Raw genomic sequence first — 13,801 nt, 5'->3', positions numbered from 1 at the left:
CTTAGCTCTCTCTCTGTGTTTCTCTCTATCTCGTGGTCTATCTCAGCTATCAGTGCACCTTCTATTTATAGCTGAGGAGGGAGATGATTGTTCAACAATGGTGGGCAAGTTAGGCACCTACCATTTGACTATGACTTCAACCGTGGCTGCCACCAACCATGGCTGCCACCAAACATGGCTGCCACCTACCATGGCTGCCACCGTCCATTTGTGTCCACACACATAACATCAAGTACTTCAAAACTTCCCAAAGCTCTTTCGTTCTCCTTTGGCAAAACAGCTTCAGCAAAGCTCTTTGACATTTTCTTTATCAAGTCATTAGACAAGGGAACAAGATTTTGTTCACTAATTCCAACCACTGGAGTAGGAACACACTTACATGCGGCCCCGATCTGCTCACCTGCACTACTTTCTGCCTCTCTTCACAAAAACGAAAATCATCTAGCATGGAAGACTGGCTTTCATGGTTTTTAAACATGCCTAAATCTCAACTCCCTGTTCCAGCTCCACCTGCAATTATTTGGGCCAGCATAAAACATATTTCACGATAAATATTTTTCAGGAAACATAAAAAAATAGGGTGGTGGTAACTGGTAATGGAAGATCGACAATTGGCCTGTGTTCATCTTTCCTATAGGGTTTTTGACACCAGTATATCTATATTCATGCAAAAAGGGTCATTCATTAACTGCAAAAAGATGTCCTTCAATGGCGTGGATCACTAGTTTCAAGATGAGCTATACGCATGCATACTGAGCACCCAGGATTATAACAGCTAAGACTAGCAAAGTTGCCACCATTCATCATTATAAAAGTAAACGACCTTGGAAGCCCTAAAAACGCCATTCCATTCACTATTGTGTGTGATTTAGAACACACACACACACATTTAACAGTATTAGCAGTCTAGGGAATTAACTATAGGCTATCGTGCAAATATTTATAGATAGCTAGCTAGGGAACCAGTGACGTCATGAAGAATCAGAGGACCCAAGGGATCTTTTGCTTCTAGAAAACAGTAAACACAAGATGCAAACACAAGATAGCTTGTTTCATCAAGTTTATTTGTATCGTTAAATTTGGTAGGGAATCCATGTCAACTCTTTCAAAATCTCTGCTTTCCAGAAAAACATCCCCATTGTTGACATTTTTTCTAACTTCTAGTCTATACTAGAAATAAATTCGAGAGTACTTTCTTCTTGATTTACAAGTGAATTATCTAACGTTTTTTTTTTTTAAATATTCTTCTCAGCTTTATCAAGATCACGTGCCTTCTATTTTGTCAATTTGATAAGAATCCTCATCTATATTAAGTATTCTAATTAGAGGCACCTATTAAGAGGCACCAAAGTGAAGGTAAGCATGTTTAAAGAGACTAGATCAAGTTTAATAACCATGTAAGCATGCATTTAAATAGAAAAAAAGAGAGTAAAAACACTTAATTGAAAAGGTCGGAGAAATAATACACACATACGCAGGCACTTAAATAGAAAACATCAAAGGAGTGGAACCAGACTTAATATTTGCGCAAGTAGAGGCACCAAAGTGTTCATTATAATACAAAATACAAAAAGAAGAATCCCCCAACCACTGCTTTCTATAGTTGGGCGAAATAAAGCAGTCTCTCTTAACATCTCAATCCGAAAAAAACCTAAAGACCTGATAACCACGCCATGTCTCAGGTTCCTCTTCTTTTCATTCTTTCAATTCTTTACGCATTAACTGTAAACCTTGCTCTCTCTCTCTCTCTTTTTTTTCCATTTTTTTCTTTCTGGACTGAACCCTAACGGATCGGGTTTTTTTGTAATTATTACGAAATTAAATTAACAGTTTTTGGATGCTAAGAGTTGGGTTTCGTTCATATTACGAATTGCTGAATTGAATTTTTTTAATTTGAGATTGTAAGTGGACTTCTTACTGTTATTATCGGTTTATTTATTCTTCAGGTGGATAGCAGAAATTCATCAGCAGCGAAGCGTGCAAGAACTGACGGTATGCAATTCTTTTTATATCTTTATTTTTATAATAAGCTTTTGTCTTTTAAAGATTTGAGAACTTATACATACTAAATTGGCCATACTGTATGCATTTTCAATAGGTTCTGCTTTTGGTCATGAAGTTGGAAATAAGTTGTGTGCTTTCTCGTGTAGGTAGTCGCAGGGAGGATGACTGGACTTGTCCAAGCTGCGGCAATGTCAACTTTTCATTCAGGACAACTTGTAATATGCGCAATTGTACCCAACCCAGACCAGCTGATCATAATTCGGTTAGTTGTAACTGTACTGACCTGCTTTCCTTGTTATAAAATGATGTTGGTGTGTTTAATGTATGTTCGGTTCTTCTGAAATTGGATTTAAGTGGATCTTGTAATACCAAGAACCAAACCTTATAAACTGAGAGAAGATTGTCTGCATCGAGCAGCTAGTGTCAAGACCATTAGTCACTTAGTTGAAAGTGGGTTGATTTAGGATGACGTTATTCACTTTTCCTCTTTATACTCTCATTTTGTTATGGTATTTGACTTTTCCTGCTGTTTGTTTTGGATTCTAATCAATATATTTGCTCCCCCTGGACACCAGAAATCTGCTGCCAAGCCCCTGCAAGCACCACAGGGTTACTCATCAGCCCCATATTTAGGTTCTGGTGCACCTGCTTCAATGTATATGGGTGTGCCGCAATATGGGCCCTCCCTCTTCAATGGATCCTCTATTCCTACATATGACATTCCGTTCACTGGGGGCTCAGCTTATCATTACAGCTATGGCAGCCGCCTTTCTGGTGGCAGTCCATATAGACCGTTGCATATGTCAGGACCACCTCCTTACTCTGGTGGATCTATGATGGGAAATGGTATGTTCTTGTTTCTTTTCTCCAACTTGTTTCCTTAAAAATCCTCATCGTGTTCTAGGATTGTATTTTTGTTTCTTCTGCTTTCCCTAATTATTACTAGTATTTTTTGTTTTTACCATATGTTACCAACTTGTCGTTCATGTTCCCTTGCTTTTCTTCCTGGTTTTTAATTTATTCGACTGTATTGTCTTCTGTTGTTATATTTGATATATTGAACTTGTGGTGTCATCTATTTCTAATTATTGTTTCTTTATTACCAATGGTCTCTCCAGATGCTTTCTATTGTAGGTTATGTATGTATGTCTGTTCTTTGAATGATTAAGGTTGCATTTATGAGGTAATGACCTTTTTTCTTTAAATTTTCTGCAGGTGGGATGTACGCAATACCCCCCCTAATGGACCGGTATGGATTGGGTATGCCAATGGGCCCTGCAGCGATGGTATGTTAGTAATTATTCTCACTGCTAGTCCGATTGGTTGTGGAATTTATGAGACAGGTCCAGGGCTTTAAAATTGTGACTTTCATGTTATGCTTAATTGGTCCTTGCTTCATGTTCCTATCTGTTTGCATAAATGTGAAAAGTGCTCCTGTATATGTGCTCTTCTTTGTATTTTTAAGGGCTTCTCGTAGTTTGCTTATATGTTTTTATATAACTTGATAGTTCATGTTTAAGCATACAACAGTCACTTTATTTGTCCGCCAATTGGTGAGCATTTTGTGTTTATGCATGGAGCTATCTGTTTGTAGTAAAGAAAATAAATACGCATTTAAATACATGGTTCATTATGTTTATAGATTCTAGAAATATTCCCTTGTGGATATGAAATTGATTTCATAAATGTATTCTATTTCTTCCAGGGGCCAAGGCCAGGATTTTTCCCAGATGATAAATCTCAGAAGAAGGGTTCAGGTTTGTCATCAATACGATGTGTATGGGAAACAGCTTGCAACTTATTTACCCTCTAACCTTGATCTTTACTTCTTGTAACGCTACTTTAGATGCGACGCGTGATAATGACTGGACATGCCCAAAATGTGGGAACATCAACTTCTCTTTTAGAACTTTTTGCAACATGAGAAAGTGCAATACACCAAAGCCAGGATCCCAGGTTTGTGCTACTTTCTTCATAAAGATAGAAGAACCACTCTGTTTTTTTCGTTGGCATTTTTCTGTCATGTAATTGGCCCTTTTGAGCAATCTATTTATCATCTGGGACTCTGAACTTGGATAAGCTTAGATGATTATTTGGAAGTTGAAGTCATAACTTGTGTACAAGAATCTATATTGGTTTAGCTTGAACCTTTTCACAGTAATGTTAATCTGCCTAATTTGTAGCTTCCACTTTTGTTTAATACTGGTAAGTTGTCTAATTTTCAATATTTTCTTGTCATTACAGGCTGCCAAGTCTGACAAAAATTCCAGTAAGTCATCTTTAATCCTGCTCATGGTGAGCTTCATATTCTGAAATAATACTGACAAGGTTCATGCTTTTTTAGAACAAAAAATGCCAGAGGGAAGCTGGAAGTGTGAAAAATGCAACAATATAAACTACCCATTCCGGACCAAGTGCAATAGACAAAATTGTGGGGCTGAGAAACCTTCCGAGTCAGCGAAATCCCCTTCTCCAGAACCAGATGAGGTTGAACAGGTTTGTCATGTGATTCATCTTGACTGTATTTCCATTTCTTGTATGGAACTGTTATTTTCAGTAATCACATATGTACTCTTCACAAATTCAATGACTATTAGTGAGAAGGATGTTTGGCTGACCCGTCTCCCTTCATTCTCCATGCTCTCCCTCTCATCTGTTATCTTCTTGAAATGCACTTCACTAATTGTCAATTATCTCTCTCATGGCAACCATTGATTTACAATTGTCTACTGTTCCAGTGAGTTCTAGGACATGTTTGGGGTTTGAGAAGGTCCAGAGTTGTCGTCCAGCATTGCTCAATATGGGTGTCTGAAAGTCAGTCTTGTCGTCCTCAGGTTGCAGCGGTTGTCGATTAACCATACCTTCTCATGATGTCTGTCAAGTTGTATTACCAGCGATGGTATTGTGGTCTACTGGTCTTTATGGATCATTTGATGCATTATGTGTCTGCCAGATTAATCTGGTTGAGATTCTACAGGTTGTTTATGGTTTCTATCAGTTAGGCATTTGTACTTTTGGAATCATTCATCTATTCCAGTGGGATGATACCATGAATTTAGAATACTGCAGTCTGCATATTTCTTACTCATTTGATGAAATTGTGTCTATGCCATTGAAATTAGCTGACAACTTAATTAGGTTCCTTTCCCTTCTAGTTGTGTGTGACTCGGTCTGGAGTTTGGACTCTTGATTTGTAAAATTAGAGCAGGGACTGTCAGGACTGGCATGTTTGAACCTGTGGGAAGGTTTTGGGTAGCTTTTTTTTAATATCTATTTAGCACTCATTGTTCGGCTGGCAAAAAATTTAGAGCTGGTTGTGGTTCGTGGATGGAAGGTATGTTGGCACTAGCAGTAGGTGCATAACTTTGTTTAGTCCCCTTTAGCCTGCAATTTGTTCGTTCAGAAGTGCGTGGTGACATTCTAATCTCCTTTGGTTCTCTCCGAGGAGACAGATTGTTTTCAGAATTGGCATGGGGTTGAACCACCTTAGAGGGATTGTTTTCCCTTATTTTAATGCCATTACTATTTAGTGGGTAAATCTCATTTTAGTGTGGATGGATGCACATTCCATCTTTTAGTGGAATTATGATTCCATCCTGTTTTCGGTGTCATTATTGTTCAGTGGATTACTCTCATTTTAGAATGGTTGGAATTCCGGAATGTGGTTCCCCTGCAGGATTGTTTCCTAAGCTCCCGTGGTTCCTCGATATCCGACGCCAACTGTTCATGATGAATTCGAGGTCAGACCTGAAAAGAAAGGTTATTCAACGTTGCTTCTGAGGAGAGGGATATTGGCGCTCCCAAACCCCTCACCATCGGTCCGAACCTCAGTGACCTGACTGTTTCATTATCCCTCCCTGAACCACCTGTCTTTTGCTTTCCATTCTTCGTGGTGCAGTTGTTGCCTTCTTTGCACAAAATGAGTTTCCACCGACGGGTAGCTATTACTTTTAACATTAAAATGGAAAGAGGTGATAAAACGATGGAGTTCACCTGATGAAGCATTTTGCGTGAGAGTAGGAAGCTAATCTAATAAAGGAGAAATCTCAGTTAATGCGAGATGTTGGGGACAAGACGAAGCTCAATTCCATGTGTCTTCGAGGCAGAAATTGATGTGATTGCCTTGTAGCTCGTCAAAATTTGTTGTGATTGCCTAAAATCCAGCGAGTAACGAAGGAGAGATGATGAATGGATGACATGTCATCCATGCAAATGACGTCGTGTTTTATCTAAAAAGGAATTAAAGGGGCATATACTCGAGCCCAAGCAAGTCGAGGCTCGAGGCTCGAGGCTCGAGGCTCGAGGCTCGAGGCTCGAGGCTCGAGGCTCGAGGCTCGAGGCTCGAGGCTCGAGGCTCGAGGCTCGAGGCTCGAGGCTCAAGGCCCGAGATCCTTTTTCTCCCCTTTATATTATTGTTTTTTTAATGATTTACGTTGTTGAATTTCTTGTTTTTTCTTTTGTTATTGTAATATTAATATAATGAAATATCATTTTTGTTTATTTTTTTTTAAATCATGTTATCTTGTTTAGGATTTTTTGCATTATATTTCTGTGATTAAGTTGGAGATTTAAAATTGTATTAAACTAGTTAATATCTTGATCTAATCTTTTAATTATCAAGTTGTTTGGAAAATATACAATAAAATACAGATGGTAATTATTTTTTTTGAAAAATCATCAAGAAACAAATCTTTACTAATAATATAAAACTTTAAACTTTAATCCTTCTGCACTCTACCGAACACCAACTTAAAAGGATCAAAGGATCGCGTGAAAGAATTCACGTCAGCATATTCCTTTTTGGTGGTGGAAGGCAACCCACCATATTCCTGCAGCTGTTCAGGAAATAATTTCAAAAAACAATTCTTCATTTGCCATTTCTACTCTAAAATTATTTCTCTATAAAAAAAATTAGAATAACGTGTGAGTATAAAAGATATTATTAAAATTAAAAAAATTAATTTCTAATCTTTTAATTATTAAGTTGCTTTTAAACCTTTAAGAATAACTATAAAAGATATCACTTATAATATAATTTCACAAGAATAAATATAAAAGAAATCCTATTTTTTTTAAAAAAATTGTCATTCATAGTAACATTACGTTTTTTTTTTCCAAACCTTTAAGATCTGTATCCTTTTGCTACAACATGAAGCTCTACACTTCTTTATATGTAAGTTTCAGTTTAGTTTTCTTTTTTTTTAAAAAAAAAAAACACAATTAACCGAAAATGCTCACCCTAGGTTTCATCATGCGAACAAAAAGGTAACTCATGAAGAGCCCCCCAAAAACTATCGGTCTGCAGCCAGCACTTGCATGAAGTAAATAAACTTAGATAGAGATGACAACAAGTTTTCGAATCACTCATGCTCATAGTTCACATCAGAAACATGTAGGGCTGAAAGATCATTCATACCTGCAGTTAAGTACTCGCAATTTCCAGCATTTTACAGCTCAAGAGGTAAACTCACTGGCGCCTTGCCATGTCCATTAACGGAAGAAAAAACAGTAGTTTAGATCCCGAGGGATTTTTAAAAGATGCTTCAAGGCAATCGCAGGTTGCAATTTAAGTCTTAGGTTCCTAGAAATTTTATTAACTCGGATCACGATGATCTTCAAATCAGTGTTCTATCCTTGACCACTCCAAATGTTTACTTAAGGAGAAATGTCATAGAACTTCACAACCACCATGATCCGAATCCTTACAGCATGAGCCAGGATCGTCAAGTTCCTGAAGAAAATGGAAAACACTAGTCAGATTACTACAGGCACTGAAGAATTTTTGCAGTGATATGAAAACTTCACCATAACTATGAGTCATATGACCTCCGGACCTCCAAGATCAGAATCCACTAAGAGTTTTAAGGGCAGACAAATTTCAAGTATTTGGGCACTCTCTCATTTGAGAGCGCGTGAGCTCCCCTGTAATTACAGCCTGTTGTGGCAACATGCAGGACATCACCTGGACTTTACTACCACATTGAATGATTTCAAATAATTTCCACCAATGCAGGATACTATGATATAACTTCCATATCCACAAGTGCTGAGGGTTTTAAGGAAGACTGACCACCACATAATTACTGTAAATTTTTACAATGAGCACATGAAAGCATTATTTACCTACACTAAATGTCAAACCAGATACTGACCTTCACTTCATTTGTTAAGATGAAAATGATAAATCACTTCAGCAGTCAGTTCATGTGACTGGAATAGAAGTCATTCCCGTTTGATGTTCTTAACAGCTGAAACTCTTGAAGGTAATTGCTACCATCAGTGCGTGAACTCAAGGTATGCACTTGAGGGTCATTTGACTGTTGCTCAGTCCTCCAGTACTCTGATGAAGCAAGTGGTGAGCTTTGGGGTACAGCGTGCAGCACAGACTGATGCATGCTGGTGTGATTTGCATGCATGGGCTGTTCAAATGAAATAGATTGTGGCTCACATGAACCCCATGAATCGGTTGACAGAAGAGAGAGAGCACGGTGAAATTCTGGTGTTGCACGATGAAATTCTGGTGTTGCTTCCGCTTTGGAAGGAATGAGGGAGTAGTCCAAACCTGAAAAGTTCACATTCCTATTAAATTTAAGCATTGATTTTAAGAAGAGAATCACTCCAGACAAAAAAGAAAGGCCTAGCATAATAGTTCTTATCTCTATCCATGAAGATTTGCACTATTAGCTGTCTTCATAAAGTGCAACATTTCCAAAATCATGCTTCATCCATATGACTTTAGAAACAGTCATAGTTAACCATCTACATGTTCTTAAGATTCTTCTATAGTCATTAAGATCCTCTTACTTGCACCAATAAGCAAAAAACACAGAAAAATGTTCACTTTGCAATCAGCCACCGCATTGTACATCTCTAATTTCCAAAATTAAGCAGAGACATGCTTAAATAAACTTGTAATTTTGTAAACCACCAGGAAAATTTAATTACAAGACCCTACAGGCTTTGCCACATTTACTTGCATTCATAATAGCCAAAATCAGTGGTATATATGTCAAATATCAGATTTGGCATCCCATGGATTGCACTGCTGAATTATATATATCATGTGTATCTAACTATCATCCATGTATCTTCAAAACCTTCCGATATTTTCAGAAATATCACTGTACTTTAACTCTTAAAAGAGGCTCCAACCACGTGTCACATTAGGATTATTTTAAGCCACCAAAGCAACCAATAGTCTTTGCTTATGCTGCAATCTTGTACATCCTTGTTGCATGTACATGGATGTGTGTAGCTTTGGATCTATGTAAGCGTACCATAACACAAGAAATACAGCAGGAAAACAAAGAGCAAATGAGCCCCGTGACCAAGTGCACACAGACAGTGGACAAATCCTAAACTTCAGTGAATCAGAGACAACAGTGTTGGAAAAGCGCATTATATACAATTTAGCAGCATTGAGGTTAAAAGTAAAAAATTGAATCAATTAATATAATAAAAAAATCATATTCATTTCAAATCAAATAGCATAGTGCAACCTGAATAACACAATATGTTGTTCAACGTTTAATCAAGTTTATTACATGTTAATTTTGTTATGCAAGGTTAATATTCACTTATTTATTTTACAGTAGTTACAATTAAGGCCCATCGTGCCTAGAATCCATCAGTTAAATATCTTACTTGCACAGGTGTGTCAAAAAAAAAAAAAAGAAGCAAAAGTGAATCAATTAATATATTCCAAAGTCCTTCAAGCAAAATTTTCATAATTTCACTACGAATTTTCCATCACTTTTTAAATGCTGATGTTGATAGGTTGATATTTGATTCAGAAGAAATTTCATAGAGGGACACATTTTTTGGACCTTGATACATTCTTCAGTCAATAAGAAAGCCTTGTTTCATATCCAATGATTGAAGCATTAGCAACCTCACTTTCAGTTCTAATCTGCAGTCACAAGCCAACAACTTATGGCTTATTGCATTGGTTAAGAGCACATTCCAGGTCCAGGACAAATGCCAAAGATGTATAGACATTGAACTCTCACTGAATAAATTGAAAATTTAAGAAATTTTTAAGGCGTTGATTTTAGGGTTACAGATGGGTGAAACTCGATGTTGTGAGTTTCATGAAGAAAACAGTAAGTTTCCAAATCATCCACCATTTACAACACTAAAAATGGACTCACCTGGTGAATCTCACAAAGACATGCTGTGATGTTTATTCCTCTTCATGTCCTCTTCATATGAAACAAGCTCTTGTTTGATCTTTGGTTAAATGTTACATTATTTTTTGTTTTACTATTGGCTACTGGAGCACATAGTTACTTGTTAGACATATCAAGGAAACCTTGATAAGAAATCCAAGTAAAAAGTTTATATGGCACTAACCAAATCATCAACATTTAGAAACTCAATGCAATAATTGTGAGGCTTGTTTCTCAAAATGAAGACAAAACAAACCCTGGTTGAGAACCTCACCTGCAGTGCCCTTGGCCTTGGATGGTAAGAAGCCATTAGACTTATGATGGTGCTGAATAGCAATGCTATTTGTCAGATCAATGCCAGAAAAGTGGAGTCTCCTATCACTACCACCTATTTCTGCAGGCTTTGCTACATACTCTTTCGTTATTGTGAACTTGGAGGTGGATGTGCTTTCCCATGTCAAATTTGCATTGGGCCTGGAATGAACAAGGGGCGCCTTATCCCAAACATGACTCATCTGTTGCCTCTCATCTGCATAGGTAAACAAAGATCATGTTTAGTTTATTAATGGTTATCATGGAATACCAATTTACTTGCATGAACTTAAGTATCTCGAGTTGAAACAATATTTAGTCCCACATGTATAGGAGACAGATGAGATGTAGGGCTACCACAGGTTTATTTTGTTAAATAAAGCTAACCAAGAATTCATTAAGGGAAAGCCTTTTGGGGGATTGATGAAGAAAAATTAAACAATCAATGGACACAATGGATTCTGTCACATGCAGCATATCACAGGGTCACAACATATAGTAAACATATAGTAATATCCATAACTCACACTGAAGGTTCCAATGATCAAAGCAGGTCAGACATGCTGGAAGAAATCTTTGAAACTATAATACCACACTATGTTTATTTGTTAGTGATTTCAAAACCAAATAAATCAGGACATTAACTTGCTAGTGTCAGGTTACAATCAGAAATAAATCTTCTTCTTCTTTTCCTTTTGAATGCTTGATTAGAGGAAATTTCTATTTGGAAAAGATCGTTAAATTAATTTGAGAAGTGAAATTCATACAAAACTCACCAAAGGGGTCTCTTTCCTCCATTTGGTTTAGCCTCATTAAGGCAAAGGGAAATTTATAGCATAATCTACACAGCTTCATTTCAGAGTACATGGGAAGATTGAGAAACAACCAAAACAAAGATGAATGACAATAGCATAAACTAAAACAATGACAATAGCATATTCTATAAATCAGCTTCAAGAGAATAATAAAGGACTCAGTTCAATACCAATACCATATAAAGATGAAGAAAGTCTTGAAGGATTCAAATGGACAGATCCTGGCTGTTTGCGGCGTCTTGCATTGTGATCAGAAAGTCGCCTGCGGCAGCTTTTCTTCTTTTCATCAAACTCTGACAGACCATGGAACCTTTGACATTCAAAATGCAGACAATGTCACACCAATCATATGAGCTGGGAATTATCATTACTATAATTACTAATTGAGGAAAATAGGCATCATCAATGTATCGCCCTAGATAACAACAATTGGCAACAAAACGAATAGAAGATGACCCATTCTCATGCACTGTCATCTTCCAGAAAACAACCATTCATTTCATTAGAAGCTTTACCTGCTACACTGCTGGCAAAACCTGCGTTCCAAACCAGCTACAATGACCTTTGAGCACTTTGAATGGCTTTCACAAACTCTATGTTTGCGATGGTAATCTTTAGCTGATGAGAGGTCAAGGTTACAGCCTTCTACTTGACAGCGTGGAGCACGCTGAGTATGATTACTGGACTTCAATTTCTTTGCTGGAGTAAAGGAAGGCACAGGAATTGTAGAAATTGATGAAGACTGAGCATTGCTCCCAGCACAAGCATCTTCAAAGTATGTTCGTTTACCAAGCTTCAAACCAAGTAGCTGATCACCTGAACCAACTGAAGCTTCAAGCGTGGGAGAAGTATCAGTTGCCTTAGCCTTCACAAGTTCTTCCTTATTGTAATCTGATGGATTTGTTTTAGAGGCCTCCAAAGTGAATTTGGATGTTTTAACTTCCCCAGCTGATGAAGAATTGGTGGAAGCTGACTTCGAGCTCTTTGAGAAAGAAGCAAGTTCCAAGTCAGAGATAGATCCACGGCTTCTGCTTACACTCCCAGACGAATAGAAAAACCCAGAATCATTTCCTTTTTCTCCATCAGTTTCCAAATCTGCTAGGCTTAACTGCTTTGAATTTTCATTTGTTATTGCATTGAACATTATCAGGTTTTCCCAGTCCCACTGCAAGTGGGGTTTGCCATTCCACTCCATCAGCGAGACAGAACTCATAGAATCACTTCACAAAGAGTACTTCATGTAATCCACAAGCGATTAGAAACCAGATCCTGCAATCATCATGATATCAACGTTTCTATAACTTAAGGAAAATAAAGAATCAAATTGCAAATTTAAACATGCAAAACTCAAAGGATACTGATATAGAACAGAATTGGAAAGAGGTTCGGCAAAAACTGATAATATAAAAAGCACATGACCCCGAAAAAGTGAAGAACACAGCTGACCTTTAAATCTTGATGTATCTAAGTGCTAGTCATCTCTGTTTATGTAAATAGGAAAGCCAATCTTTATTCCGTTTACGAGAACAATATCCGATCTGCTTCTTCCCCAATATTGCGAAATAGCTCCTCTTGATGCCTACAAATGCACTGAATCTCAATCTCAGAGAATTCGAACAAAGCACCAGATAAACTTTAACTAAACCAAGTAAAACCAGTATCCACTAAAATAAAGGTCACTTTTTAACCCAGTATATTCTCTTGCAGAAATCAATCAATCTCCAAATCTACAAACACAAACATCCACCAATCAGTTCACAGATCACAGGCACAGCAACTTGAAACCTCTTAACCTCGAGATGCTGACACAAAAATCTCCCCTCCCTTCAAATCAAGGAAACCGAACACAAAAAACAATCAAATCCCTCTACTTTTATCCATATTTACCTCTCCTAGACCCAACCATGAACTCTCAGAGTGTTAACTAACAAAGTTGTCTCTCTCAAAATCACATCTTATCCAAGCACACCTGATAATTGCTCCCTAAAATCCTGCAACACTTTGTGGTCAAATTCCTCTAGGAATTTACCACTCATCATAAAAACCCCTCTTTCACTCCCTCCCTCTCTCTCTCTCTATATATATATATATCTCAATTGTCTCTTTATATCTAACTTGTATCGAATGGACCTGGTTTCACCTTTTCGCCATCAACAAAAGGCAAGCAATAATTCACATTGAAGTTGTTTGGGCTAATCACAGCAAGTAGGCCCCTGAATAAGAATCATACCGACTCGTCACCTAACTTGTTTAAAAGAATCTTACCCCCCACCCCACACACATCCACTAATTCACTCAGAATAAAAACACAGAAAAAAACAAACTAGACTTCGTACCTTGCAGAACAAAACAAAAAAAAAGTAAAGGCCCCCCCACTCTCAATCATTCCTATTCTTGGCAAGAAACGACACATCGTCTCGTAGCTTACTCTTCCAAGAACTCAACCAATAAAAAAAAAAATGTACCACCACTGCTACAGCCGACATAAAAGAAAGGTAGAAA

The 13,801-nt window shown here is 37.4% G+C and overlaps 2 protein-coding genes across 5 annotated transcripts; one reads left to right on the top strand and one right to left on the bottom strand.

Annotated features, from left to right (window-relative positions):
- The first annotated feature begins 1,573 nt into the window (after window positions 1-1,573).
- On the top strand, window positions 1,574-6,516 carry LOC105123008 (ranBP2-type zinc finger protein At1g67325-like). Of its 3 annotated transcripts, XR_841789.1 has the most exons (11): window positions 1,574-1,682; window positions 1,947-1,992; window positions 2,151-2,266; window positions 2,580-2,850; window positions 3,220-3,290; window positions 3,710-3,761; window positions 3,851-3,960; window positions 4,249-4,273; window positions 4,349-4,500; window positions 5,681-6,280; window positions 6,365-6,516. XR_841789.1 is itself a non-coding variant. In XM_011022435.1 (10 exons), exons 1-10 carry the CDS (start codon window positions 1,674-1,676, stop codon window positions 5,732-5,734), a joined length of 906 nt encoding a protein of 301 aa, XP_011020737.1. In that variant the 5' UTR covers window positions 1,574-1,673; the 3' UTR covers window positions 5,735-6,301. The 3 variants fall into 3 exon arrangements, 2 of the variants coding, with proteins under 2 accessions (XP_011020737.1, XP_011020738.1); XM_011022435.1 differs by lacking the exon at window positions 6,365-6,516 and having other exon boundaries at window positions 5,681-6,301; XM_011022436.1 differs by lacking the exons at window positions 5,681-6,280; window positions 6,365-6,516 and adding an exon at window positions 4,743-5,133 and having other exon boundaries at window positions 1,575-1,682.
- An 881-nt stretch (window positions 6,517-7,397) lies between these two features.
- LOC105123007 (squamosa promoter-binding-like protein 2) lies at window positions 7,398-13,490 on the bottom strand. 2 transcript variants are annotated; one of them, XM_011022433.1, is made up of 6 exons: window positions 12,746-13,490; window positions 11,815-12,568; window positions 11,470-11,609; window positions 10,447-10,701; window positions 8,157-8,566; window positions 7,398-7,735 (listed from the first exon to the last, which is right to left on the bottom strand). In XM_011022433.1, exons 2-5 carry the CDS (start codon window positions 12,510-12,512, stop codon window positions 8,202-8,204), a joined length of 1,458 nt encoding a protein of 485 aa, XP_011020735.1. In that variant the 5' UTR covers window positions 12,513-12,568; window positions 12,746-13,490; the 3' UTR covers window positions 7,398-7,735; window positions 8,157-8,201. The 2 variants fall into 2 exon arrangements, with proteins under 2 accessions (XP_011020735.1, XP_011020736.1); XM_011022434.1 differs by having other exon boundaries at window positions 11,476-11,609; window positions 12,746-13,486.
- Between the last annotated feature and the right edge of the window lie 311 nt (window positions 13,491-13,801).

The sequence above is a fragment of the Populus euphratica genome, unplaced genomic scaffold (genome assembly GCF_000495115.2).
Source record: "Populus euphratica unplaced genomic scaffold, PopEup_1.0 scaffold8.1, whole genome shotgun sequence".
Classification (NCBI taxonomy): domain Eukaryota; kingdom Viridiplantae; phylum Streptophyta; class Magnoliopsida; order Malpighiales; family Salicaceae; genus Populus; species Populus euphratica.
The sequence above is the reverse complement of the archived record's forward strand: the minus strand, read 5'-3'. Positions and strand labels throughout refer to the sequence as shown.